This window comes from Mesoplodon bidens (genome assembly GCF_964165515.1).
Source record: "Mesoplodon bidens genome assembly, chromosome: 7".
Classification (NCBI taxonomy): Eukaryota; Metazoa; Chordata; class Mammalia; order Artiodactyla; family Ziphiidae; genus Mesoplodon; species Mesoplodon bidens.
The window spans coordinates 41,973,421-42,000,784 of NC_138164.1; the positions used below are offsets into that span (position 1 = coordinate 41,973,421).

General features: G+C 52.4%; 1 protein-coding gene and 1 pseudogene across 2 annotated transcripts in view; both read left to right on the forward strand.

The window, feature by feature from the left end:
• The window catches only part of LOC308620770 (centrosomal protein of 78 kDa-like), a 1,829,729-nt pseudogene that overhangs the window by 681,544 nt on the left and 1,120,821 nt on the right, over positions 1-27,364 (forward strand). The gene's annotated exons all lie outside the window — the stretch shown is intronic.
• Positions 1,628-25,389, forward strand: LOC308620092 (BCL-6 corepressor-like; the record flags this gene model as incomplete). Its single annotated transcript, XM_081239422.1, is given in 17 exon segments — positions 1,628-1,746; positions 3,067-3,145; positions 4,086-4,145; positions 4,147-5,407; positions 5,409-6,376; positions 6,380-7,015; positions 8,199-8,385; positions 8,747-8,754; positions 8,990-9,257; positions 13,802-14,047; positions 14,469-14,711; positions 15,295-15,476; positions 15,695-15,958; positions 20,839-21,005; positions 22,156-22,301; positions 22,976-23,132; positions 24,557-25,389. Coding segments are annotated over 17 exon segments (5,283 nt in total), but the record flags the coding sequence as incomplete, so codon positions are not given.

Below are 27,364 nucleotides of genomic sequence, written 5' to 3' on the forward strand. Positions count from 1 at the left end.
CGGACACAACTGGGAGATCCCTGCCTCTCCTCCAGCTTCATCGTTGAGCTCTAACTACGCGCCGTGTGTCTGCGGCGTGGGGCTCTTGATGAACAGATGGTGTTCTCTTCTGTATAGGGGCCGATGGGGGATGCTGGTGGACAAAAGCCTGTGTTAGGACAAAGAAATGCAGAGGGATAGCCTGGCTGGCTTTGGGATTCAGGTCTCCCAGGTGCTCCCCGACCCCACCCCTAGTCACTCTCGGAAAAAGAGTCCCCAGTCCTTGGTGGCTCCCACCCAACAGACCTGGCAGTCAGCTCCGTGTGCTAAAGTGTAAAAGCAAGCATTTGCGTATTTTTTCCTGCTAACAAAGGAAATGTGTCGACTTGGGGAACATTTGGGCTTTCGGGAGCTGTGTGGGTGGGTGTGTGAGGGAGGAGAAAGAAAAGTTGCCCCCATGAGCTGCACACCAGTGATTTCACACTCAGGTTTGGGTCCTGTGTAAAGAGGCCGTGGCTGGGGGGGGGCCCTCCCCCGCCACCCTGCCCCGGACAAGGGAGTCTGAGCAGGGGAATTGCCTAGGGCCATCGGTCCCAGGCATTAAAGGCTCCCCTACTTATTAACCCAGCATTTAACAGCAGGATATGGAGCTGAAGCGCAGTCAAAAGAAACGGCTCAACCTCCAAAGAGCAATTAAAATCCTGCACGAGGATAAATCACGCACCGTGATAATCCTGTGAATAAAATGCAGCTTGTCCTGACCCTTCACTCATGCAGCAAACTAGAATGTGGTGTGGGTGGGGCTGGTGGGCCGGGAAGTTAAGGAGGGGGCGGGGCTCTCCCCTGTGCCTCAGCAGCCTCCCCCCTCCTCCCGCTAGACGGAAAACGGGTGGCTTCTGCTTGCTCCCCGTGGGCCGGAATCTTGCAGCCCCAGCCCCAGCCCCAGCCCCAGCCCGGCAGCCTGGGCTGCTCCGATTTCTGCACTCGCTCCTGATTGCTGGTCCCCAGCGAGCAGGCGTCATTGAATTACTCAGCCCCCTCCCTCTGCAGCTCCCAGGCCAAACCACCCAGGTTTGGGGCTTAATCTAATCTAGGGCTCGGGTGGGGTGGCTCGCCAGCCCACTGACTCTTTTTACCCCTCCATCTGTAAGTCACACGCACCGCAGCCGTGGAAGTGAGTCGTAGTTTGGGCCACCACACCGGACTGTTGTGCCTTTTAGCCCACACCCCACCCCTGTCCCCAATCCTTTCAGCCACAAGAAGAGTCAATGTGGGGCTCCCTGGAATCTAGCACCGTCCACTTTCGATCCAAGTGTGTTCTCCAAAAGGCTGGGAAAGGGGAAGGGAGAAGGGAGAAGGGCAGGTTAAGGGTGTCATGTGCTGTACCTTGAATGGTGTGGCCTGTGGCTCTTGAACTCTCTGCATCCCCAGCGCCTCCTGCCAGGGAAGTTCCACCTCCCTCCTTGAACCTCTGGCTCAGGTGTGTTCCTTTGCTTCTGGCCATCTGTAGAACGTGGAGCAGGGTCTGCCTTCCCAAGTGCATTCTGTATGAAGTGCCTAGAAGGAGGGTTTCTCTTGTTCCCTCTTTGGCTCCTTTTTTATTCAACCTCCTGGGCTTCTTTTTGTTTTAAACAGACTAGACGCTTGAAGAAAAGCTGCCATTCAAGAAGACGACACGCTTTCAGCACACACCCCCCCCCGCCCCGTATGGGAATGTTCACAGCTGAACAGCGAGAGGGTCCGCATGTGTGGGATCAGCGACAACAGGTAAATGCGCGTGTCCGGCTGAGGCCTGGGGAGAGCGTGGGTCCTTCCTCAGGGCTCCTGAGCAGAGCCCCCCCTTCATGTCCTCACAGCCAGAGTGGGCCCTAAGGGGGTAGGGGGGAGATCTCCTGCCTAGCTGGTGGCCCTTGATTTACAGTTTTAACAGGCAACCTGGCTCAGCGAAGCATTGCCGCCCTTTAAGAGGTTAGCCCCTAAAGCGGCCTTTCAGTGCACTTTCGTCCTTAATTTATTATTTCATATTTACGAAGGAGAATTAATCCCAGTCTATATGCTGCTTTAACTCTAAATGTCAGGAGTGTGGGCCCAGGTGGATCGGCCTTCGATGTGCTTTTAAAACAAATAGTTTGCTCAGTAATAAATGGGACGATAGCCACCCTTCACACCATTGAAGCCCAGGGTTTCTCTGCGTCCTCCGCCACCTGTTAAGCGAGGCCACTGGCTCCTGGTTTCAGTCACCCGGCAGCTCTGTTATGCTTCCTCATCAGTAATTTTGGAGTGCGGGGTAGAGGCAGCTAAGCAGTAGATAATTGAAGCTGCTCTTCCGGGTAATGATGAAACTTCTCTCTGCCGCTTGTCAGTGATTTTATCCTGGGGATTTGGAAGTTGGCACCAAGCACTTTCTTTATCGATGCTCTCTGATAACAAGTTCCAGGGGCAGCCACAAGCAGCCTGGCACAGATGTGCGGCTTTCCCTGGAGCAGCTGACATTTGTATGATATTAGTGTGTTATCCCCCATCATTTTGATAGAGGCAGTCAAATATGGCTTCATTATCACCATGGAAACCAGTTTCATAGGACATGGTACCTAACTTTGTTTGGGGAAAAGTTTTGAAAGCCTGTCCTCACGGGTAACACAGAAGTGATTGATGTAGCCAGCTCGCAGACTCCAGCCTTGAGGTCCCCACTTTGGCTTTGGACATTGTATTACTTCATTCCTGTCCTCAGGTAGAGCTTATAAGGGTCTGCTAGGACAGCAGAGCCCGGACTGTCCTGCCCGGCCTCTCTGGAGGAAGAATTGTGAGGGTGACGTGGTTGTGCAGACTTCCTGCCTTACCCACCTCGAGGACGTAGCATCTGTGATTTCACATCCCTGTTGCCCTGCCTTTCCTTTGTTTTTCCCAGTCCCGTTGAATCACCATTCGGGGACAACTTTCAATATGGGCCATTGGGGAGGATTTTTTTTTTTTTTAAGGGCAGTTGGAAAAACGGAGTTATTAGAAACTGGTCTATTCTGGGGCAATCTATGAAAGATGGATTAAGTGAGGAATGCTTTCATGAAGTTGGTGTGTCCTTCTAAATAGGAAAATTCCTGTAAACGAAGGTGACACTTCAAAGGCCGTACTGGAACTAAGGGAAGACAACCCCTTGAATCACAACGTGGTAAGAGATTAATGGCTTCTGTTGATGTGCTGAGTATCAGTGATCTGTAATCAATCGTGCATTCATTTGCATACCATTAAAGGGCCTTTTGGGGGCGGGGCGGGGTGTTTCAGGGCAGGGCTGAGTAGAAAGCCTAGGCCGCAGGACGAAGCCTCACCCAATTTCTTCCTGGCTCGCTTTCTTGGCTGTGCTCGCCATTTACGTCCTCGTCCCCTGGTGACTGGTGGGATACGTGCCGCCTTTTCTTCGATAAGCTACGTGCCACATCAGTGCTCCCAGCTGGATAAATGTGTAGCCTCCAAGTAGACCCTTAGGGTTTCCCTTCCCAGTAAAATATGAAACAGAGCTGTCTTCAGATACCAGGGAGAGGAAGTCAAAAGACACAACTACAGTTTGACCCATGGCCTCTTTATTGATTTAGAAATGAGACAGCTCAAGTCCTTCATTCCTTACTGTCCCCCTGAAGATTGGTTTTTGTTATGTTAAAGAATGCCTCCCCGCTCCATCCGGGGAAAACGCAGTGCACATCGCCCCGCCCTAACCTGACTGGGGCCTGGGGAGGGTGAGTCCGAGTTCTGTACCCCATGAGGGTGGTTCTGAGAGCAGTGGAGTTGGTATCACCTCAGTTGCAGCAAAGAATTTCTGCTGAGAAGGTGGATCTTCCAGAGTTAATAGATGACTGATTAATGCAGGGGCCTCAAGTCTAAGGGGACCAACGTTTTCCGTGCTTTGAGGACACTAGTTGGACAACGGTGAGGCGGCAGGCAGAGGAGGATTCTGGATAAGCGGGGGCCAAAGACCTTGTGAATCCTTTAGTTTTTAACCGTTTCGGCTCAGATGTTGAGGCTGATGTCCGATTGAGCTAGTCCGCGGTTTCTCTTTGGGATGGGCTGCTTTGAAGGCATGTCCTCGGTAATACCCATATTCTTCTTCTGCGAAGGTGGACGCGACCACGGCCCATCGGATCGATGGCCTGGCAGCGCTGAGCATGGACCGCACGCACCGGCCTGATCCGGGAAGGGCTGCGTGTCCCCGGAAACATCGTCTATTCTAGCTCGTGTGGACTGGGCTCAGAGAAAGGGCGGGAGGCTGCCACAACCATAGGTGGTCTGGGGTTTTCTTCCGAAAGAAACCCAGAGATGCAGTTCAAACCGAATACACCCGAGATGGTGGAGGCCTCCGCTGTCTCCGGAAAGCCCCCAAATGGCTTCAGTGCTATATACAAAACGCCACCCGGAATACAAAAAAGTGCTGTCCCCACGGCAGAAACACTGGGCTTGGACAGACCTGCCAGCGACAAACAGAGCCCGCTCAACATCAATGGTGCTAGTTACCTGCGGCTGCCCTGGGTCAATCCCTACATGGAGGGGGCCACGCCAGCCATCTACCCTTTTCTCGACTCGCCAAAGAAGTATTCCCTGAACACGTACAAGGCCTTGCTACCTCAGCAGTCCTACGGCGTGGCCCAGCCGCTGTATTCTCTGGTCTGTACCAATGGGGAGCGATTTCTCTACCTGCCGCCACCTCACCACATCAGTCCCCACATCCCATCATCCCTGGCCTCGCCCATGAGACTCTCGACGCCTTCGGCCTCACCAGCCATCCCGCCTCTGGTCCACTGCGCAGACAAAAGCCTGCCCTGGAAGATGGGCGTCAGTCCTGGGAACCCGGTCGATTCCCACTCGTATCCCCACATCCAGAACAGTAAGCAGCCGAGGGTGCCCTCTGCCAAGGCGGTCACCAGCGGCCTGCCGGGGGACACGGCTCTCCTGTTGCCCCCCTTGCCTCGGCCTTCACCCCGCGTCCACCTTCCCTCCCAGGCCGCTGCGGACACCTACTCCGCGTTCCATAAGCACTGTGCCAGGATGTCCACCTCGCCCTCGGTCACCCTGTCGAAGCCATACGTGACGGTCAGCAGCGAGTTCCCCGCGGCCAGGCTCTGCAGCAGCAAGTATCCAAAGGCTCCAGAAGGAGCCGAAAGCACCCAGCCAGCTCCCGGGCACACCCGGAAAACAGCAGGTGAAGACAGAAAAGGTGGCAGCTCACCTCCTCTCTTGGAGAAGCAGACGGTTACCAAAGGCGTCACCGATAAGCCACTAGACTTGTCCTCTAAAGTGGTGGATGTAGGTGCTTCCAAAGCTGACCACGTGAAAAAGATGGCTCCCACCGTCCTGGTTCACAGCAGAGCTGGAAGCGGCCTAGTGCTCTCCGGAAGTGAGATTCCGAAAGAAACTCTTGTCTCCTCCAGGAAATGGCTGTGCTATCTATAGATCTGAGATCATTAGCACGGCTCCCTCGTCCTGGGTGGTGCCCGGGCCAAGTCCTAACGAAGAGAACAATGGCAAAGGCCTGCCGCTGAAAAACAAGGCCTTGGACTGGGCCATCCCGCAGCAGCGCAGTTCTTCATGTCCCCGCATGGGTGCCGCCGACGCCGTGGTCACTAACGTTTCGGGGTCGGTCTCGAGCGCCGGCCGCCCAGCCTCTGCGTCGCCGGCCCCAAATGCCACCGCCGAGGGCAGCGAGACCAGCAGGAGCTCCGTGGATACCACGCCATCCGTCATCCAGCACGTGGGCCAGCCCTCGACCACACCTGCCAAGCACAGCGGCGGCACCGGCAGCAAGGGCGCCAAAGCCAGCAACCCAGAGCCGAGCTTCAAAGCGAATCCCTCGACCACACCTGCCAAGCACAGCGGCGGCACCGGCAGCAAGGGCGCCAAAGCCAGCAACCCAGAGCCGAGCTTCAAAGCGAATGAGAATGGCCTCCCGCCGAGCTCAGTATTTCTGTCACCAAACGAGGCGTTCAGGTCCCCACCAATCCCCTACCCCAGGAGTTACCTGCCTTACCCAGCGCCCAAGGGCATTGCCATAAGTCCCCTCTCCTTACACGGCAAAGGCCCTGTCTACCCTCACCCGGTGTTGCCCAATGGCAGTCTCTTTCCTGGGCACCTCGCCCCAAAGCCGGGACTGCCCTACGGGCTACCCATGGGCGGGCCGGAGTTTGTGACCTACCAGGACGCGCTGGGGTTGGGCATGGTGCATCCCATGTTGATACCTCATACGCCCATCGAGATCACTAAAGAGGAGAAGCCGGAGAGGAGGTACCGGTCCCACGAGAGGACCCGCTACGAGGACCCAAGCCTCTGGAACCGGTTTTCTGAGATACTGGAAGCCGGCAGCACCAAGTTACATCCAGAAGTCCCCGCGGACAAGAACCTAAAGCCCAGCACCAGCTGAAATCAAGGGAAGACCGTTGTCAAGAGTGACAAGCTTGTCTATGTAGACCTCCTCCGGGAAGAGCCAGATGCTAAAACCGACGCTAACGTGTCCAAACCCGGCTTCACAGCTGAGAGTGTCAGCCAGAGTGCCGAGCCCACCAAACCCCCACCTGACCCGGCTCTACAGCCACACCGGGATTTCATTGCCCTGAGAGAGGAGTTGGGGCGCATCAGTGACTTCCACGAAGCCTATACTTTCAAACAGGCTCCGGGCCAGCCAGTCTCCGGCTTAAGCAAGGAGAATGTTCCAGCGGTAACCAACAAGGAGAACCTGGCGACGCCGGTCTCGACTCCATTCCTGGAGCCGACCCTGGGGAGCGACGGCTCTGCGGTCACGTTCGGGAAAACCCAAGAGGATCCCAAACCATTTTGCGTGGGCAGTGCCCCAACGAGTGTGGACGTCACCCCCACCTACACCAAAGACGGAGCTGACGAGGCAGGATCAACCGATGGCAAAGTTCTGAACCCGAAGCCATCTAAGCTGGCAAAGAGAATCGCCAACTCCGCTGGTTACGTGGGTGACCGGTTCAAGTGTGTCGCTACCGGACTGTACGCAGACTCCAGTCAGCTCGGCCGGGAGCAGCGGGCATTGCAGGTGAGCCCCCCCCCCACCCGAATTTCAGGAGCCTGACCAGTTGTCAGGTTTTTTTAATGTGTGAAGAGGAGGGGGCCGGGGGTATGATAGGGCAGGACACCGGGCTGATTTGGTTAATGAAGCTTAGGATAATTTAAATGTTTGAAATGTGTCCAGTAAGGGGACGTAAGTGGATACTTGAAGTTATTCTGTAGATTTTAAGCGAACTCCACTCGAATGCTGACAACGGAAGTTTTAATTATTGCGAAGGATGTCTAAAAGACTGCATGACATTTACCTATCAATCGCTTTGATTTCTCTGCCGTTACTGTACGTTAACAAATATACCTAAAAGCGCTGCTTAGAGTGCCTTACGTGATACTTGGTGGAGGTGTGTAGCGGCCGCATGTCTGTGAGATTCGTGCAATTTTTTTTCCACCCAAAAAACAAACAAACAAACAAAACAAAAACACAAACCTTGCTTAAAGGGATAGAGTATGTATTTAACTTGCTAGTGAATGATAGATGTTGTATAGGAATTTCCTTAAGATATTTTACTTTTAATTAAAAGACAAATAAAGCCAAATTGTTTTGCAATGTTAAGAAAACAATTGGTTTATGCTTATAAAAATGGATGAAGTTATCTAAATGATCCATTGAGTGCCCATTTTAATTACATACATGGAAGGATTACAAGAGGACAGTATTTTGTCTACCCGCTGCTTACTGTGAGGTCAGTTCTTCAAATTTTTATTACTGGAATCTTCCATAAACCTTTTGAGTTAAATTTCATTTCCAAATATACAAAGGGAAGTTTGTGGGCCATGGTCGTCTTTATTCACTGTGCATTTGTTTTCTTTTCTGTTGTGTTTTTGTTTCGCTTTCTTTGCGTCGTGTTTTTGTTTTGTTTTATTTACCTTCGAAAGAGAATGTCTGTCTGTATGCCACAGTGTATGTATGGCTATACATACACACCACATATATCTCTACATACATATGGCTTTAGGAAAAAAGAGTGTGTGACTAGTTACACATAGACACTCTTACGTTTTTATCGTTCAATTTTAAAATATCTCAGTTGTATCATAAATTGTGGTTGGTTTTGGGCAAACTTTTCTTTGAAGATACCTTCCTTTAAGGTAAGGGCAGTGAAATAGCTTTGGTGGTAAGGTGTGTCTTTTTTCCATCTCCGTTCTCTTTGTAGCGTGCAGTGATGCGCTTCTCAGAGTTGGAGATGAAAGAGCGAGAAGGCGGCCACCCCACGACCAAAGACTCCGAGGTGCGCAAATTTAGCCCCGCTGACTGGGAAAGGCTGAAAGGAAGTCAGGACAAAAAGCCAAAGTCGGTCGCCCCGGAGGAGGCCATTGCCGACCAGAACGACAGTGAGAGATGTAAGTGAACCCAGGCGGCTCGCGTGTGGTACCACATCGGTGGGAACGGGGCGGTTCCGCTCCCAGTGCCGAGGGAGGTGAGAGGAAACAGTACGCTTCCGACGGCCCAGCGTCTGGGTGCTGGCTGTTCGGAGAACGGGCTGCTCTGGCCACCCTTCCCAGCTGTGGATTGCAAGGCTGGTTGTCCTTTGGAGCGTTGCGACATCCAGGAGTGAAGCACCTATGAAATGCTGTTTCCTGGCACGCGTCTCCTTTTTCCGGAGCAATGCTAGTCCTGTAGTTAGTAATAGTCTGATACAGTAGAGCAGAGGAATGGCAGTGCAGGACCTCCGGCGTAGCAGGTATGTGTTCTGTTGTGTAGCAGGTACGGACACGGGTTTTTGGTAGCAGTGGAATGGCACTTGCAACCAGAGCCAGACCCTCCAGAGTGACAGTCTCCTGTGGGAGGGAGTGGAGAGTACTCGGATTCTCCCTCCAAAGGCAGAGGTTTCGTTCAAGTGCGATGAGGGCTGATGAAGGCCCCAGAGAGATGAGCATCATTGTGTTCTGTGGAGGCTCGTTTGCAGTCATGAGGAGCTGACACCACGCTCCGAGGCCGTGGGATCAACGAGGCCGTTCTTCCCACCAGACGGCTGTGTTCTGTTCTGGAGGCCGAACTGGAGAGAAAGCTCGTGTTGGCCTCGAGTCACACTCTGCGGTCCCCTCAGCTGCTCCCCCACTGGGGTTGACTTCGGGCTTGGCCCTCGAGACTTCCTGGGCTAATGAGATGCGTTGGCAGCAAGTGGAGGTCTTTCTCCCGCTTTCTTCAGTGTGCGTGCTGGTGGCCTGTGGCCTGCAGCCTGCTCCGGACCCCAGAAACCTTACCGGTGATGGTGAGTGAGGGCACCTCGGTGAACGTCGAGGACAGGGTGGGCGTGACATCCTCCTGAGACGGGACGGTCAGGGGTGGTGGGCACGTTTGGGAGGCCCAGGCCCTTGGACCCAGTCGTAGGGTCGGCGTTGGCCCGCACGCTTAGGTCGTGGGTGCCTGATGCAGTTCGGGAGAATTGTGGTCAGCAGCAGCGTGTGCTTCTCTCTGCTGCTTGGAGCACTGCCCTCCCCCAGCTCATCTTTGGGGTCAGACAAAGGCCTGTGGCCAGGGTTCTGGGTAAGCCACACTGGGACCGGTGTGTCCCACGTGGCTCCCGTATAAGGGGATTTCTGGGGCTAGTCAGTGGCGGCCTTACCCGAGGGATGGGGCTCTCGATGTGCCTGGAGTAGACGATTCCGAGCTCCTCCCCCTCGGGATTGGAATGAAAAACGGAGGGTCCAGGCCACCCTGGAGTGAAGCAGTAAGAAGGCCTCCCTCCTTGCCTGTGCTCACAGCTGACATGCAGCCCTTACCCTCCCGAGTGGCCTCATAACTCAGCTCTTGGGAAGTTTCTCAGAGAGATGTGGTAAAAGTGGGCAAGGCCAAGTTCACGGGGATGCACTTTTCTGAGGAGGGGATCTGCCTGTTCTGGGTGGACGGTGAGGGAGGCTGGAGGAAGGCAGCGGGCAGTTAACCGGCCTCGAGTCTTCTCGCCCTTTTCTCCAGCAACGTGGCCAAACCCAGGGTGGCCGCTGCCCTTCACGTCTCAGTGGCCTCACCCGCCCTTCTTCCCAGAGACGTTTGTGTGCGTCCTTCCCAGTCTTTCCTGCTGAGCGTGGAGACGAGAACTCGGTGTGGCTGATGGGGAGCAGGGCCTGAGCCCCAGATGATTCCGAAAGCCCCCTCCCCCCACCGCCTGCCTCCAATCTCAGACTGACCGACGGGTCTCTTCCTGGAGCACCCGGGACATGGCCCAGTGAGCCATGAATGGCCACCATGGGAGGGCAGGAGAAGGGTTGGGGAAGGTGAGGGGCTCCGTTTGAAAGGTTGGGGCAACGGAGGTGGGTTCCCCACCCACCCTCTGTCTTGTAGAAAGGTGGGGTTTGTAAATAGCTGGTCAGGAAAGGTCACCTGAAGGGGCCACTGTTCTTACTGCGGCCTCCACGTCCAAGGCCCAGCAGGTGTTCACTCCATTCAGCTGGATATGAATGGGCCTTCTTGTTCTTGGGCCATCATGTCTTGAGCTGATATGGGCTCAGGTCCTTCTCATGGGTGTCGGTGTGGCCGAGAGCCGAGCTGTGAGCACATGGGAGCTGGGGCGGGGATTTGGGGCGGGCAGGGGTCCCAGAGAGGGTCCAGGATGCCTTCAAGATGCCTTCCCCCTTCTGAGGCAGCCCCTACCCATGGAGGGCCCAGGAGCTTCCAAGGTGGTGGGTGCTGTTTGCGTGGCCCTGGTTGTCCTGGTGCGGGTGCATCTTGTTGCTAGGGGCTTGTTTAAAAAAAGGAATTAACTTGAAAACACAGTGGCCGAGATACTCATTTATTCTTTATGATCACATGGGTGGCTGAGTGAAATTTTTATTTTGGAAGTTCACCAGAGTTTGGAGGTTCCTCAGACTTGGAAGTTCATCACTAGGAACCCTCAGTGGCATTTGAAGATGGGGCGGGGCAAGGTGGCACTGGTCCCTTCCTTCTCAAACTTGGAGTAACCATCTCCCTTGCCAAGCACTTGGCTGGGACAGGCCTAGGACCTGCTCAGTGGCAGTGCCTGGCCAGGAGCTGGAGGAAGCCTCAGTCGAGGGGCTTCATGAAACTTCTTTGCTCAGGGAACTTCTCTTCCAGCTGAGCACTTGCACGTTTGTAAACTACTTTGGAACAGAGATCCCCTGCACTCCTTGTGTAGCAGGTGTAACTTTGAACAAGGTTAGCCCTGACTGGAGGTGCTATTATAGTTAAGCTACAGAGAAGGGGATTTTAATCCTGGGGAGCCTTCCAGCAAGTCAGAACCCTCTCACCTTGTTTAGGCCTCACTGGGCATGGCTCAACAGTGGGGAGGGTGCTTTGCTGCCACAGTGACTTGTAAATGTTGCTGTGGTGATGCTTCTGTGAGGTGATGCTATGGTACAATCATAATGAATTTGGGATATATGTGCTGTGAGTCATAGGACCATGCTGCAGGGACCACGTTCACATCTTGCTTAGACTGGGTGACCAAGGGCACATGGCTTCCCACTTTTAGAAGGGCCAAAAGTAGCAATGATGGCAAAGCCTGATGGTTAGGATCCCCGTGTATCTATTTATCTCCCCATCTCCTTTGCCCTCAAGGGTCATCCTCCTGTGGGTCGTGGTTAGAACAGTCTTTGAGAAGCTCCAAGTGACACGGAGCCTCTACCCCATAGCTGGTGGCCATGGGCATCTTGGGCAGTCGGGGTGGGTGTCCTTCAGGGTTATTACTGGCCTGGGTAAGGTCACACTAGCGTAAGGTCTTGGGGGGCCTTAGCTGAGGGGAATTGAGATCTTTGCCCTAAAAGGCTCCGGGGTTGGGGGAAGGGTGGATGGACCTAGTTTGGAAAAAGAAACTTTCAAATTGGACATGGGGGTTCTTAAGGTAGCCCTTCCATTCCTCCATGGGTCCCCTCCCACGGAGCTTTTAGGGAAGGCTGATTGGACCAGAGAAGTCCAATGGTGTAACCAGCAGGGCTCACCTCTTAAAATTTCCTACATTTCAGGCCTGAGATTCAGGCTGGTCTGAAAGTCTTGGCATCTTTTGGTTAAAGGGATTTTTCCAGCCTTTCTCTGTGCTGAGCCCGGCCCGTGATTATGAAGCCCACCCTGGAGGGAGGCTAGCAGTAACATTCCCACTTTACAAGTGAAGTGGGCCGAGTTGTAAAGCGGCGCCATTCCTGCCCGAGTGTTTAAGAGGGTCACAGAGCAGCCCGAGTGAGAGTTGCAGCACGCCGTCTTCACCGGGCCTGCGGTAGCCTGGGCTGCATCACCCGTAAGCACAGGCCAGGAGTTTGGGGTTTCTCCTGCTGCCATGACAGGAGACCCTCGCGGTTGGGGTGATTCCACCATTCCGGCAAGAGTAGATGGGGATCTCTCCCACCTTGGGATACCCTTGGAGAAAAGCTAAGTGTGTTCCACCATTGAGAACACAGGTCAGGCTAGCCCAGGCCAGGGTGAGGTTCATCCCCACAACTGGCTGCCATTAAATGCTGGGAATGCCCCCAAGAGAGGCTGATCAGGGGACCAGCCGGCTGGGCAGAAGTGGGAGTGATACTTGAAGTGGTCTAGGGAGAGGAGGAGGAATGCGAGCAGCATGTGAGGGGTGTGTCCATGATTTCATCTAGAAAAACGGGCTGTGGGAGCTTAGCTCAGGTGTTAACGAAATACCAAACTCATACACCCACCCCCACCCCCGGCCGGTGATGGACACAGGGTCATCTTCGGGGAACTCTTTAACAGCACAGTGATCATTATGGAATTATTTGTGTGTTAGAAACAATGTGACTAGCAAAGCAGTTGAACTGTTTCTTTGGCTAGAGCAAAAGCGAGGAGTAATGTTAGGCTGGGGTGATTGGAGGAAAAGCCCCAAGTGGATGCTAGATTGAGCAGAGGGGGCAGGAGCAACACAGGCGGAGCTGGGGTGTGAGCAGTTCAGCCCTGCCCGCCGCCCCCCCACCCGCCCCCCCATGAAGGGGGTTGGAGTCTTGTCTTTGAAATGTCCTTAGATGCTTGTTGCCTGGGAAGGAAGGCGTGGAGACGTGCCAGGTGGGTGACTGGTGTCACTGAGGGCCTTCTTCCTAGACAGGAACTAGGAGCAGCCCCTCGATGGCAGTGAAATGCTTTTCCCCCCATGGGTGTGGAAGGAGGACAGACGGACTTGTAGCAATCTGGTTGAGTTCTTTGAAATTGCCCTTGACCCTTGTGTGTGCACCAGGAAGCCTTTCCTTTCCCTTTGCCAGGCTCCTCTTGCCTTGGTCTCCCCAGCTTCCCAGCCTCCCACCATTCTTTCCCTACCCTTTTTCTTCACCCTCGCCCCTGCTGACCCAAGTGAACATTGGTGCTATGTCTGTGTAGATGGCAGTTGGGGGCTATTTGGTCTGTTGATGACATCAGCCTTTTTTGTTTACTAGCAGCTGTTTCCATAGTCATTTGTAGTTCCGCCCTGATTGGTTGGATAGTCATTTGTAGCTCCGCCCTGATTGGTTGGATCTTACTGTGAGGTCACTCACCCCCCCTTTAAAAGTAAGCCACCTTGGAGAGTTAAGCAGTTAGGGAGTTATCTCACATGCCTATAGAGAGAGAGTGTAGATGCCTCACCTTGACCCTTGAAGGATGGATTGTGAGTGGGCTACACGCCTCATCTTCTGCTTTCTTTGCTGGCTGTGTTCAGCTGTCCTTCCTTTGGGACGTCTTTCTGAGGGTTTTGTGCTTCCAGCGTGTGAGGCCCCTGGTCTCCGAAGGGGGGTGGTCTGTTGGTAGCAGATTGCCTTGGGCATGGGGGTCCTGCCTGCTCCTGGTGACCTTTGTTCCCTCCTTTCCGGGTTGTCTCCCCTCCCCTAGGGGAGTGTTATGATGGAAGCAAACCTGACCCCTTCGAAGCCCCAGAAGACAGTGATCTTCCTGAGGACATGGACACGGAGCCCCCCAGAGAGTCCCTCACCGACCAGACGGCCCCGGACCCGTCACGCAGCCCCAGCCTCCGGCTGAACAGAAAGCGCAAGGTCTCTGGCAATAGGAAGCACACTGAGACCACTGTGCTCCCGGAGAACTCTCTGCTGAAAGCCAAGCCGAGACGGGTCTCCAAAGGTGAGCTCGGTTTCGCTTCGGCCCGCAGGGCACCCTACGGAAGTCCTGGAGCGGAGCAGTGGAAAGTTCCAGTCCCACCCTGGAGCCCTGGGGGGAGCCACTCACACCTCCCCACCCCCCACCCCCCCAAAGCCAGGTGGCGGGGCTGGAGCCCAAAGGTGGCCAAAGGCAAATAGGCCCCCTCCCGAGACTTGGTGACAAGTTCCAGCCAACACAGTGACCACACCCCTCCCCTCCCCCACCCCTGTTAGTGATGTGTAAGACAGTTCGTTCCCGCCCTGGGGGGCTTCTTCATTAATTTGTAGTTATTTCTCCATTAGCTGACTGGCCTGAGAGGGAAATGACAAACAGTTCCTCTAACCGCTTAGAAGAGCCACATTATAGTGAGCTGACCAACCTGAGGTGTGCATTGAATTAACAGGGCTCCATCCCAGAAAGCAGCGCCGCTTGCTGCACCTTAGAGAACGGCAGAAGCAGCAGGTGTCGGCAGCAGAGAGCAAACCTGGCCGGCAGGGCAGGAAGGAAGTGACCCAGGCGGTCCAGCCTGCGGTCACCCCCCAGGGCAATAGCATCTCCGAAGAGAAACCTGGCAGGAAAAGGGCAGAGGCCCAAAGCAACAGAAGCTGGTTGGAGGAGTCCCTTAAATGCAGTGACAATGAACAAGGTACGCACGGGGTGGGGGGCGCTCCTGGAGGGTGGATCACCCGCCCTCTGTGGGAAACGGCCCTGGAGGGGACCTGAGGGCCATCCAAGTTGACAAGAGTAGCGTGTGGCGAGCGGCGAGTTTTCTTCATGAGGTCCTTTCAGCCTGCACACTTCTTATGGAATGGACAGTGAGGTGGGAGCTCGACTTCCTGGGCTGCTCCTCATCACCCAGCCCGGGCTGGGCAGGAAGGGAAGTCTTGGGTGACCCCGGGCGCTTGTCAGTGCCCTCATTCCAGCCTCAGGCTGTCTGTCCCCAGTTGCCCTGTCCCGAGCACCCAGGCCCCCCATGGGTGGGGACGGGAGCGCAAAAAGGGCTGGCTTCTGCCCTCTCTTGCGGCCCTTTGAAGCGACTTGCCATTTGGCGTTTCGTGGGTTAGCCCATTTGCCGGTTGAATGTGGGATAATTAAAATATTAGTGCTTTGAAAACATAATTGGTATATCTTTAAAAACTGAAGCTGCTCCAACGATCAGTGCTAACAATGGGCTTTTCTTTCCTCACCGGCTACAACTGTGTAACGCCCGCTGCTTCTCCCCCTGACAGATGTGCTGTGCATGGACGAAGAAATGGATCGGCAGCCTTCGCCCCTGCCGCAGAAATACACCGACAACAGCGAGAAACCATCCGCGAAGCGACCGTGCAAAACCAAGCATTTGATCCCTCAGGAGCCCAGGCGGGGCTTGCCGCTGCCAGGGGACTCCTACGTGGACAATGCGGATGGCAAGGTACCTCTTGCCCCTGGCTCTCCCCCGCCCCCCGGGCCTCTGCAGGCACATCCCGCCTGCCTACTTCTCTGCTTCTGGGGACAAAGCTTTCCTTTTCCTGAACCCCTCCCCCCAAAACGTCCCTGCCCCTTCCTAGGGGACGTGTCTCCTGGGTGGCGGTGAAGTTTCCAGCGAGTAAAAATGCAGCCCCTTCCTCGCGCCCCGCCTCCCTCAGACAGAGAGGAGGAAAAGTGCTTTCCTCCACTCAGGAGCGGCCTGAGCCCAGTTCCGACTATGATCTTTCGCCGGCCAAGCAGGACCAGAAGCCCTTGGACCGTTTGCAGCAATTGTTACCATCTTCCCAGGCCTCGCAGCTGACATGCTCAAGCTCCCCTCCAGAGACCACCCAGTCCCGCCCGATGCCACCAGAAGCGCGGAGACTTATTGTCAATAAGAACGCAGGCGACACCCTCCTACAGCAGGCCTCCCGGCTTGGCTACGAGGTGAGCATCCTTGTGGGTGCCCCGGATCAGGATCCACCGGCTGCTGCTCCTTGGGTGGGGGACACACTGGCTGGGGATGGGGGGCGGGTCTCAGAGCCCAGCCCCCTCCACGTGGCGGGCTGGGCTGGGTGTTCCAGCAGGGTGTTTGCGTTGGCTCCCGCTCACACTGCGGGCTCTTTGGTGGCTTGTTCAGTCGTGGTGTGAAAAGAAAGGCAGGCCTCTCTGATGTTCCGTTCCCGTTCAGGCAGGTAGGCTGCTTCGGCCAGTCCGGCTCACTTATCTCTGATATAAAATCTGACCTAACCCAGGGCTTGGCGACCAGGGGAATTTTAATGAGCCCTTTTGGATTCTGAATAGCAAGAAGGAGAGTAGTTATTAGCTCTACTAACTTGTGCTGTTTGGGGCAGAGTGATGCCCCTGTGGGGTAGCGGGTGGGAAGTGTCTGTGCAGAGTAGGGGTGGGAGTGGGGCAGACCTGAGCAGTCTCTTTCTGAGAGGGCACGGGAGCCGAGGGCTGATGGGCGGGGAGCAGGGCTTGAGCCTTGCACAAAACTCCCTGTCCACACTGCTGTATCCCAACCCAGCACGGCTGATGACAGTGATGGCCTCTATTGCTAGAGCAACATAGAAAGATAGCTGATATCTGCCTAAGCCCGTGTGATCTGTAGTAACTCCTTTCACCCTTTTAACATGTTCACTTGGGAGTAACGCGTACTAGCCCACTCTCGGATGAGGAAACTGAGCCTCAGAGGGGTTAGCTGATACCCGTACAGGTAGCAATCCAGCCGTGCTCCACAGCCCACCACGCTCCTCAGCAAGACTGGCTCACACTGGAATTGCCCTTTTTACAGTTCAAAACCTCTGTGAGACAGATGACTCTCCATGCCCTGTGCAGTTCCCCCACCATACTTGTCAGTAGCAATTGTGATGTAATAGCCCACAGGGCAAAGGCATTTTTCTGTGCTGGCATCAGCCCTCTGGGAGTTGAATGGTGACAGTAAAACGCGGTGCAGCAGGCTGAGCGTGGAGGTGTGGCTGAGCACTGGGGTGGCAGGACCCAGGCTGGCCCGGAGCCCTGGCGCCCACACCCTCAGCCAGCTCTGTGCCCCTGTCCCCCGTCTCCCGTCGTGTCCCCCCACCCCGGTCCATAGTGCCGTGAGCCCTTGGAAGTGTGCCTGCCTTGGCCCTAAGGCATGACTGTGGGTGGGAAGTTGGAAGCACTAGGGCTATGCTTAGTTTGGGATGTTTTTTTGTTGTTGTTGTGGGTTGAATGTGCTGTTGTTTATATCTACACGTCTCTTGGAGACCTCTCCATTAGCTAGAGAGCACTTTGTGGTAGTTAGCGCAGTTACTTGCAGGTGAAGTCCAAGGAGCACCCAGTTGGTTTCCCAAGAGCTGAGAGCGGGCGCCTAGGAGGACAGAGCAGATGTTGCACATAGTGTTGAGCTAGACCCCCCGTGGTTGAGAAGATAGTCTCCTTGCTTCCAGCAAACGCTGGAGGTGGGGGGGAGACCCCTAACCCCAACTTTTGGGTTAGGGTTGAGAAAGTAGACTCCCGCTTCCAGCAAATGCTGGAGATGGGGGGGCGGGGTGCTGCTGCACCCACCGTGGAGGGCAGGGCTCCGAGCCCCACCTGTGAACTTGGCATCATTTCCAGCAGTCTCCCTTTGGGACCAGAGACGTCAAAAGACCCTTGTTGGTCCTCTAAGACAGTTTCCATTTTGGTTTGGTGGCTCTGAGGCCTGGACCAAGGGGCACTTGATCCATACTTTTTCAGGTTACCTGGCCTTTGATTGCACAGGAAGCCTTGGGAATGTTTACGGTCGGATTTGTTTTTTTCTTCAAATGTAAATTTCAATATGTAGATTCCACAGATCACCAGTGTTGATGCTGAACATTGTGACAAGTAGATGAACGCTTTCAACTTTGAATCCAACTTTCTGGGATTTCTCTGGGCAGAATTTTAAATGTTGGGATGATGGCCCAGTTGGGAGATGTGGCAGCTTCAACCTTTTCAAATTGAAGGACAGTTTGCTTAAGCAGATAAGGGTGTGGTTTGGGAGGGTTTTCCTGAAGTTTTGTCTTCAGCATTCTTGGTTATTTTCTTCTGCTTAGCCAAAGATACCATGTGCAGTATAAAGGCTGTCTGAGCTTTATGTCATGATAATCTGGTTCTGGAAGTTTAGAAACACACTCTGGCTTCAGATCCGCGTTAAATAGATCACTTGCGTGGCCAAAGACCTCAAACCTTTCCCTCCTGGGAAAAAGGCTTCTATTTCTTAGGCTGAAACGCCCGTGTGCAACCACATGCTTGTGCCTTTAGCGGTGATGGTTAAATTTTCTATGAACTGAATAAGTCATGTTTTTTAAAAAGTTAATGAGGCATTTAATTAACTCACAACGTCGGGCTTATGGCCTTTATGGTTACATTTTGCGGGTAATGGCATTCGGCTTATAGCCGCTGAACAGAGAGCTGTCCGACAAAAGCAGTTTGACTTTGCTTGGGAATGGCTGGGCTGCCCTTCAGACACTCCCGTTTATTTCTAGCGGAGAAAATAGACCAAGGAATGTGTTGCGTCGACAGACTCGCCCCGCCTCTTCACCTTTCAGTTAGAGAAAGTGTTGGTGGCGATGGTTGCCATCCATTTAGAGGCCATCACCCTCCTAGTTAGGATAGTGTAGTTAGCCCACTTGACCCCCAACAGAGAAGGCCTGTGGGATGCTCGTCACAGCTGGATTGCATCCCTCTAACTGGGGCCCTCTTGGGCCTTTTGAATCTTCCCAGCTGACCAGGTACCAAAGACCTGAGTTATAGGTCTAGTACTTGATGTTAATTGAACTTGGGGTTTAATATCTCTGGGCCTCAGTTTCCAAGTGTTGAATGAGGATGGTACTACCTTCCTTTCCTGGTAGCTCCTGGGTTCCTGTGGGTGACAGAAGACGTCCTCATCTGGGGAAATGAGAAGCACTGTGTAAATAGTGGTATCAACGTGGTTGAGTTAGGACAGCCCGTGGCAAAAAGTCTGACCTGGCCGTGGGGCTACTGCTGCCTCTGCTGCCATCTTCCGGGAGAAGAGAGTTGACTTACCCATCAGCTTGGACGGCCTTTCATTTCTAGGTACCCTTGAATCTGCCCTAGTAGTGATGAAGGTTTCCAGGTGAAGGCCATGATTGTCACAGCAAATAAACCCTGGGTTGAGTAAATTGATGTGTGCACAGCAGTTGGTGGCGTTCAGACCTGATCCCAGAGCCACGTGACAGGGCCTCTCCCTGGCTGGGGCACACAACTCATTAGCTTGCAGCCGTCCACTGAAGTCTGGCTAGTGAGGGCCTGCTAAAAGAGCAGCAGCTTCATGCGGTATCCTGGATACCAGGGCTCGGGGCAGGTGGCCTGGGAGCCCAGAGGATTGTGGGCTTTCTGGCAGGTTGGGATGTAAACGGAGAAACGCATTCGTGGGCGTGCCTTTTCTCTTCCTCCTCTTGTTTTGGAAGGGAGCTGCTGCAGTGACCTGAAGTAACAGGGCCCCGATGGCCAGGTTTACCAGCATGCCCCATTGGGTTCACGTGGTAAGCAAATGGAACATTCTAGTTTGCTCCCAAGTGAGTGGTCAGCTTTGATTGGCGTGTCCTCCAAAGGGCATAAAAGGTTTTACAGAACCCATCTCGCACTTATGAGCAGCTAGAATGACCCCCGTTTTAGGTTTAACAGATAAGTTACCTGAGAGATGTCACAAGGAGGCCTGTTCTGACCCCATCCCATCCCCCCTTACCCAGCAGACCATGTGTTGGGCCACATGCACGTTCTGCCTACTCCCAGCTCTCAGAACCTGCCGGCTCTCTGCTGGGCACGACTTACCCAGTATTAACAGTATAACGTGTTTTCTGGTGGCAAATGCTTTCGATGTGTCTGAAAACTTTCTTAAGGTAATAAAACATTGAATAAGTTCCTGCTCTGCTTACTGGGAGTGGTTCATATTAATATTTTAACAAGCCAAAGAAATAAGGTTAATAACAGTGATTCTAATGCACAGTGTTGACACAGAACATCTCCGGGGGCGGGGGTGAACGTTTTATTTGATTCTTGAAATGTGGAGGTTGCAGCCTGTGGTGTATCAGGTTCCTGTCATTAACTTGGGGCAGAATCAGTCTAAAATTTTCATATTTACTTGAGAGGGTGGAGTGAGGCAAAATAGAGGGTGGGGTTATTGGAGGCATTTTGTGTCATTCCTCGAGGATGGAGGGAGAGAGCTTCTCTTTAACTCTACTTAACGTACAGACAAGAGCATCTGAGGCCCAGGTTCTGATTTGGGTTCTTAACAAGGGTTGCGAGGATGTAGGTGACCTGGGTGTCCCTGCTTCTCTAAGCTGGGGAATGTTCTCTGGCTGATTGAAGCTCTCTTTAAGTGTTGGTCATCCATACTTTGATCTAAACTTGTGTTATCGTCCACTGCCACTGACTGAACAGACCCATCAAGTGAGAATGGTCTGTGCTTGGCAATGTGTCATCTAAGATGTTAGCAGCCGTGACACCTCTGTACTGGTCACGTCGGCCCCTGGGCTGAGGGCTTCCATCGCTATCCGAATGCATCCTCTCAGCAGCCCTGTGGAAGCTTGGAGAAGTTCAAGGGTAACTTGCCCATGGCCAGGCCACTGGTGCAGCAGAGCATTAGACAACACTGTCTGCATCTCCAAGCCCTTCTCACGCACTCTCACCCCCCACCAGGATGCCTGCCGCCTGCCCGCGCCATGGTGGGCTTTTGGCCCCAAGGATGTATGCCTTTGAAAGTGGGCACCGGCAAGCTATGGGGAGGTCACCCTTACAAGGTTCACTGTATGGTTGTCTGATGGTATCTCCTCTCCTCTCCTCTCCTCTCCCCGTAGGAAGTGGTCTTGTACTGCCTGGAGAACAAGATTTGTGATGTGAACCACCGCGACAACGCGGGTTACTGTGCCCTGCACGAGGCTTGTGCAAGAGGTTGGCTCAACATCGTACGACACCTCCTTGAATATGGCGCCGATGTCAACTGCAGTGCCCAGGATGGAACCGGGTCAGTGGCGGTCTTGCTCTTGGCCTGGCCCTGCTGGGGCATAGGCAGTGGTTCTCAGGGTGTGCGGGGAACCCCAGAAGGAAAGATGGAGAGTGAGTGCCATGTAAGCACACTGGTGGCGGAGTCCTCTAGAATGGAATCGGACAGATCTTTCTGGCAAATTTACATAGAACTTTAAAACTCTGTGACGCTCTTATGGACAGAAGTCCCTGAAAATGTTGAGCCTGCATGAATAATCAGGGGTGTTCTCTTTTAAGACCCTGGACTCTTCACCAGCGTCTGTTGAATCTCAATCTTGAACATATATGTGAGTTGAAAGTTGCAGGAGTACAGACAGGTCCAGTGGCAACTGGCTTGATAGGACCTGCCGTGTCCACCCACATCCCCGGGCCTGGCCCCCACTCTGTCCTTGACCTCGGTTTATTGGCCAGAGGCCCATGTCTGAGTCAGCCCAAGCATCTTCCTGGTTGTACCTGGGATGCCACCACGAGGCAGGGCACTGGGGCTTTCCTGACGGTCATAAAATGAGCAAAACCGTAAGGTATTTGGTGGTTCATGGTTTCCAAATCGCATCCTTTCTGGATGGGACTGCGGACAGTGTTCCTGACCCCAGCGGACACGGGCAGGAGGACTCTGTATCCTCCTGAGAACTCGCCCTGCCTGTCGACTGCTTCTGGGCGAGAGGGTTGATCACTCATCTCCAAATTGGTTTCAGGAGAGGTTCCACTTTGCCCCTAGTTTCTTTTACCAACTGCACTTTTTGGGTTTTGTTTGTAATGGTGTAACAATGGCTTCTCGTATCTGCTTCCGTGGTGCTGGGGTTCTTCCCCCCACCCCGCCGTATGTTACCTTCTTACAGTCTGTCACTATTTAAGTTCATTGGAAACATTTTCATCGTGGCCTGAGTTCCTCCTTGGGCCATGCATTAAGAGAGATTTGCATTGAAGAATTAGGCCTGAGATGGTCCCTTCACCTGTCCCGTAAAGGGTTATGTGTTGAAATAACAGAGTAATTTGTCGCAGCGACCGTACACTCACCTCCTCGGTGAAATAGCGCGCCTACGAGGCTTGGCCGCACACGCTCGATTTTGCCCCGTGTCCTTAGAAGCAAGCGTCGCGTGCACAGGTGTAATCCCCCGCACCTCTCCTAGGCCTCTCCACGATGCTGTCAAGAATGATCATCTCGAAATTGTCCGCTTGCTCCTCTCCTACGGTGCTGTTCCTACCCTGGCTACGTACTCAGGTAGAACCATCAAGAAAGTGAACCACAGCGAACTTCTGGAGAAGTTCTTAACAGGTACGGCAGAGGTCAAGACACGGTCTTGTTCAAGCATCTAGACGGTGACTTCACAGCCTTTCACCTGGGTTCCCCCTACCCCCACCCCCCGTTTACTCTAAGTGACCCTTTACTGGGAAAAGCGGCCCAACGTTAGTCTGTCAAAGAAGAGATACGTACTTTGAGTTTTGCGAGGTGGGGGGCTGGAAAACTCTTGGCTAGCCAGGCTAGCTTTTGTTTGGCAGGCTGGGGCGGTGAGGCGGGCAGTCCCTCAGGAAGGCGGGTGGACGCGTGGGGAGGTTTCAGTCAGATACCTGGAGGCGTGTGCAGTGGGACTTGTCAGGAGGTGACACCAGCCCCAGCGTGAGATGTTCCCGAACTCCAGCAGCATTTGCCTCTTACCAGCAGGCGTTATCTTGTTTCCCTCTCTCTCTCTTCCCCCCCCCCCCACCTCTGCAGACTGTTTAAATAACCTGCAGGCTCCTGACGACGGTAGCCCCGGTTGCTCTTCGGAGTTCTCTGGCAGCTCTGTGTGTGCTGAACAGCCTTGTTTGTTTCAGTTGGGCTTCTGGGGGTGGTGGTGGTGCTGTGAGCAGGACTTGCTTGGGAAAGAATTTTTCCAGAGTCCTTTTTGGCGAACAGCTGGAATCTTGCTCCAGCTTACTGACCTCTCTCTTGTTTGCCCCCCCGGTTAGAACCAGATGATGAAAGTGGTTATGATGTTTTAGCAAATCCCCCAGGACCGGAGGACCAGGATGACAGCAACGAGGCCTATGGTGACCTATTGGAATCTGAATTTTCCGAAGACCCCCTTTTGCCGTGTTATAACGTCCAGGTGTCCGTCGCTCAGGGGTGAGCGTGGCCAGCATGTGGTCAAGAGCCAGCCCAGCTGCTCTGTGGGGTGGCAGGAGTTAGAAATCCCCTTCAGTAGATGAGGTTGGCTGCGTTGGGGGGTGAGTGAATTCCTCACCAAGTGTCCACTGACCTCACATAATGCAGTGGAACTTTTCCAGAAAAGTTTGGGGGTGGGAGGGCTCCCCAGCCAACTGCCCTCATTGGAACACACCCCTAGAGCCCAAAGGACACGGGAGTCAGCGACTGCAATTGCACAGTTTCAGTCAGTAAACTCTTGGGGAAGGGATCCTCCCCAAACGGCTACCATAGGGGCCTTCCAAGGCGCGTGAGGTCCACGGGACAATACTGATGTGTACCCGCTTCTCGTATAAGATTAGAGAAAGCCGTATGTGGCACCTGGGATCTTATGTGTCTTCAGATTTGCATAGATCGAGTCTTGTCCCCACGGTCGGGCCACTGTGCCCCATGACCAACCCTTTGGAGTGAACACATCAGGAGACCTTGCTCTGCTGTGTGTTGACCCCGGTGCTTAAGGAGTAGCATCCTCCTTGGACTCTGAGGCTGGGAACGTGTCTGCCTTTGTGGTGACATTGTATTCGGGATAGAGATGATAAAGCGTGGCAGGGTATCAGGAAGGATTGTACCACCTCCCTTCTCGAAAAAGCCTCACTCCCGGCAGCATTGAGAGGCAGGTTGGAGGTGTGGGAAAGGCAAGGAAAGCCAGGTGACCTCGAGTGTTTCTCATGCTCTCTCCGTGAGGGCCGGAGGAGAGGAGAGGTCAAAGAGGTGTTTGCCATCTCCCTTGGGTTGGCATACAGACTGGTTTTCCCCAGTGACTAGAACGGGGTGCACTTACTTGGAGAGGGGTGACCTGAGTTGTGACCAGAGCCAAGGCAGCACTGGGGTGGCCTGCAACGAGGCTCGTTCAGGGGCGCTGCTCCTGCTTTTGTCTAAGTTGGCTGATCCGCCCTAGGTGGTCTCTTAACACATGCACATGAGTCCAGAGTTCCCCCGCTAGAAGTAGATCTTCCGGGCTTCCCTGGTGGCACAGTGGTTAAGAATCTGCCTGTCAGTTCAGGGGACACAGGTTCGAGCCCTGGTCTTGGAAGATCCCACATGCCACGGAGCAACTAAGCCTGTGCGCCACAGCTACTGAGCCTGCACTCTAGAGCCCGCGAGCCACAACTAGAGAAAGCCCGTGCGCAGCAACAGGCCCAATGCAGCCAAAAATAAATAAATAAATAAAATTTAAAAAGAAAAAGAAGAAGTAGACCTTCTAAGGACAGTGAGAAGTGGGGTGGGGGTGGGGTAATCAAAGTGGAAGTAGCAGGCCCTTTCACCGCCAGGAGACGGGTAGTTCATAGTTGGGAGCGCCTCTAATTTTGCCGGAAACTCAAACCACTGTCCTTTCTCTGGTGTAGGCCTCGTAACTGGCTGTTGCTCTCAGACCTGCTCAAGAAACTGCAAATGTCCTCCTGCATATTCCGCTGCAATTTCCCAAATGTGGAAATCGTCACCATCGCGGAGGCCGAGTTCTGCCGGCAAGTGTCAGCAAGTCTCTTATTCTCTTGCCCCAAAGACCTGGAGTCCTGTAATCCAGAAAGTAAGGAGCTCTTAGATCTGGTGGAGTTCACGAACGAGCTTCAGACTCTGCTGGGCTCATCCGTGGAGTGGATCCTCCCCAGAGACCTGGACTCAGACGACAACTGGTGAGCTCGCCAGGGCCCGCCGTGTACAGTGTGTCATGGTGTTAATCCTTGTGCATATGTGTCATAATACGACTATTTCTGTAAAGAAAGGACACTATGAGACACGACTCCAGTCGGAAGGACTTCATGTTTTTTTCTTTTTAAAATTTTAAGTCAGTTTTTATGAAGTTGTTAATAAAGTTTCTTTACTTTTCAATGTACACATGCTTTGGAATATGTTTGTTTTTACTCGGAACAATTGTTTCTTTTCTTTTTTAAGGAGAAAAAAAAAAAGGCAAAGGAGCTCCACACTTTGACTTAATTTCATACAAAGCTCCGACGACAGAGGCCATAACTGTTGAGAGTTGCTTTTGGGGCAAATTAAACCAGTAAAATTTTAAACTCTTCCTCCATATTAAAGGGATTGAATAAATTGGCCACTTTGGTGTACCTGTGTCCTGCGAATTGTCCAGTTGGAGATGGAGGTTTAGAAAGTGAGTTTCAGTCTTGTTTAAGTCTCTTCCCATCAGACTGGTGTCGTGATTTCCTACACACCATGTTACTTCCTGTCTACCTTTCCTTGGTGTTGTTCATGCCTGGATTGTCTCCTGTACCTGCTGAAACCTTGGTCCATTCTCATTTGTACCATGGAAGTTTGTCATGCCGGATACTGTCAGAACTAATTTTACTTAAGTTTGCGTTAAGGTGCAAAGCACATGTTTTGTATATTTTCTGTTTTTTGTGTTTGTGTATATTTTATGGTTTCGCTTCAAGAAATTTTATGGGAAGGGAAATAGCAAGATGTAAAGAGCAAAAAAGTCATCATTCTCTTTCAATTGTTAGAACATCTATCTGCAATCATAATTATGATGCACTGTGGTATGTGTTAAAATAGTAAATACATGTAACGTCCCGTAGGAGCAGCAAACTCTGGTGTTGGTGAGGGTGTGTCATGGAAGTAATCACAAAGCAGGTGACTGTTGGTTGGGGTCCTGCAACATTAGTGTGCCTTCCCTGTGTCCAGTAGTGGTCTGGAGGGGTCAGGAAGGCTGCCTTTGAATTTGAGGGAACAGAGGGTTTGAGGTCCTCTCTCTTCTATTGCTCTAGTACACTGCATAGCAGCAGTATACTGGGTTTACAGTTGACGTTTAAATCGCTGATTGATCATTAAGATTGGGATGTATCTTTGGAAATGAAAATAGGAAGAATCGTATGCTTTTTTTTTTTTTTCTTTTTTTTCCTATATCTGAAAAGGTATGTAGTACTTTGCTGAGTGGTTGGGAATAAAGTTTGCAGTATTCAGTGTATTCAGTTTTAGTATCTAAATAGAATTAAACTGTTGCTGTAAAGTGGAATAGCACTTTGTTATTGACAAGTTTTAGAATGCATCTGTTCGTCAATTACCTGTTTGGGAAGATTGTAGTTAATGATTTTGAGAATGTGGCTATAAACCTCCAACTGACTCAAGAAAAGCAAATAAGTCAAGATTGACAAATGTATAGGCTCTTCATCTTTTGTGTGTGGGGGTTTTTTTTTTTCCTTTTAGTTATTTGTCAAGGTATAAAGAATTCTATCACACTTAAGACAAGTTAAGTAAACGTCACGGGGTGTATTCTGACATGGCATGGAGCAGATCACATGGCCTAGATCTTAAAGGTGATTTTATGTTTAAACTTTCATGAAAACATATGTGATTGAAACACATTAATATATTGATACAGAGGGCAGTTAATTTTTGTCTTTTTTTGTGTGTGTGTGTGGTACTGTTGTGGCCTCTCCCGTTGCGGAGCACAGGCTCTGGACGCGCAGGCTCAGCGGCCATAGCTCACGGACCTAGCCGCTCCGTGGCATGTGGGATCTTCCCGGACCGGGGCACGAACCCATGTCCCCTGCATTGGCAGGCGGACTCTCAACCACTGCGCCACCAGGGAAGCCCTAATTTTTGCCTTTTGATACATGTGAGCACAGCTTTCATTTTGCTGAAAGAATATGACCAGTTTTCAGTTTGGGATTCTACCATTTAGGAAAGATAGTCCACTTAATTTTAGAAATAAGAGATTTAATATATAATACCTAATAATACTTTTATGTATTTTTTTACTGAAAACATTTATTGTAATACTGTGAATAAACTATGCCATTCTAGTCTTCAAGACTTAAATGAATCAAGTGTTTATTAGCTGTTGTAGTTTTTAAACTAATAAAAGTCAGTACATCAGCAATTTGTAAATACAGTTTTTGAAATAATGCCTTAACAACTTTACAGTGGTTATAATGACTGTATTTAGGCCTAAAGTTAGTTAATAATTTGACATGAAGGCTTTTTAATAGTTTGATGGTGCAGATCAGGGATAGGTAAACTCTGGCTGGTGGGCCAGATCCAGCCCGTCGCCTGGCTTTGTAAAGGTAGTTTTTCTGGAACATAGTCGCACCCATTGTTTACGTGGTAGTTATGGCTCCTTTCACCCTACACCAGTGGGGCCGAGTAGTTGCAACAGAAACTGTATAGCCCACATATCTGGAAATGTTTAAATTTAGATT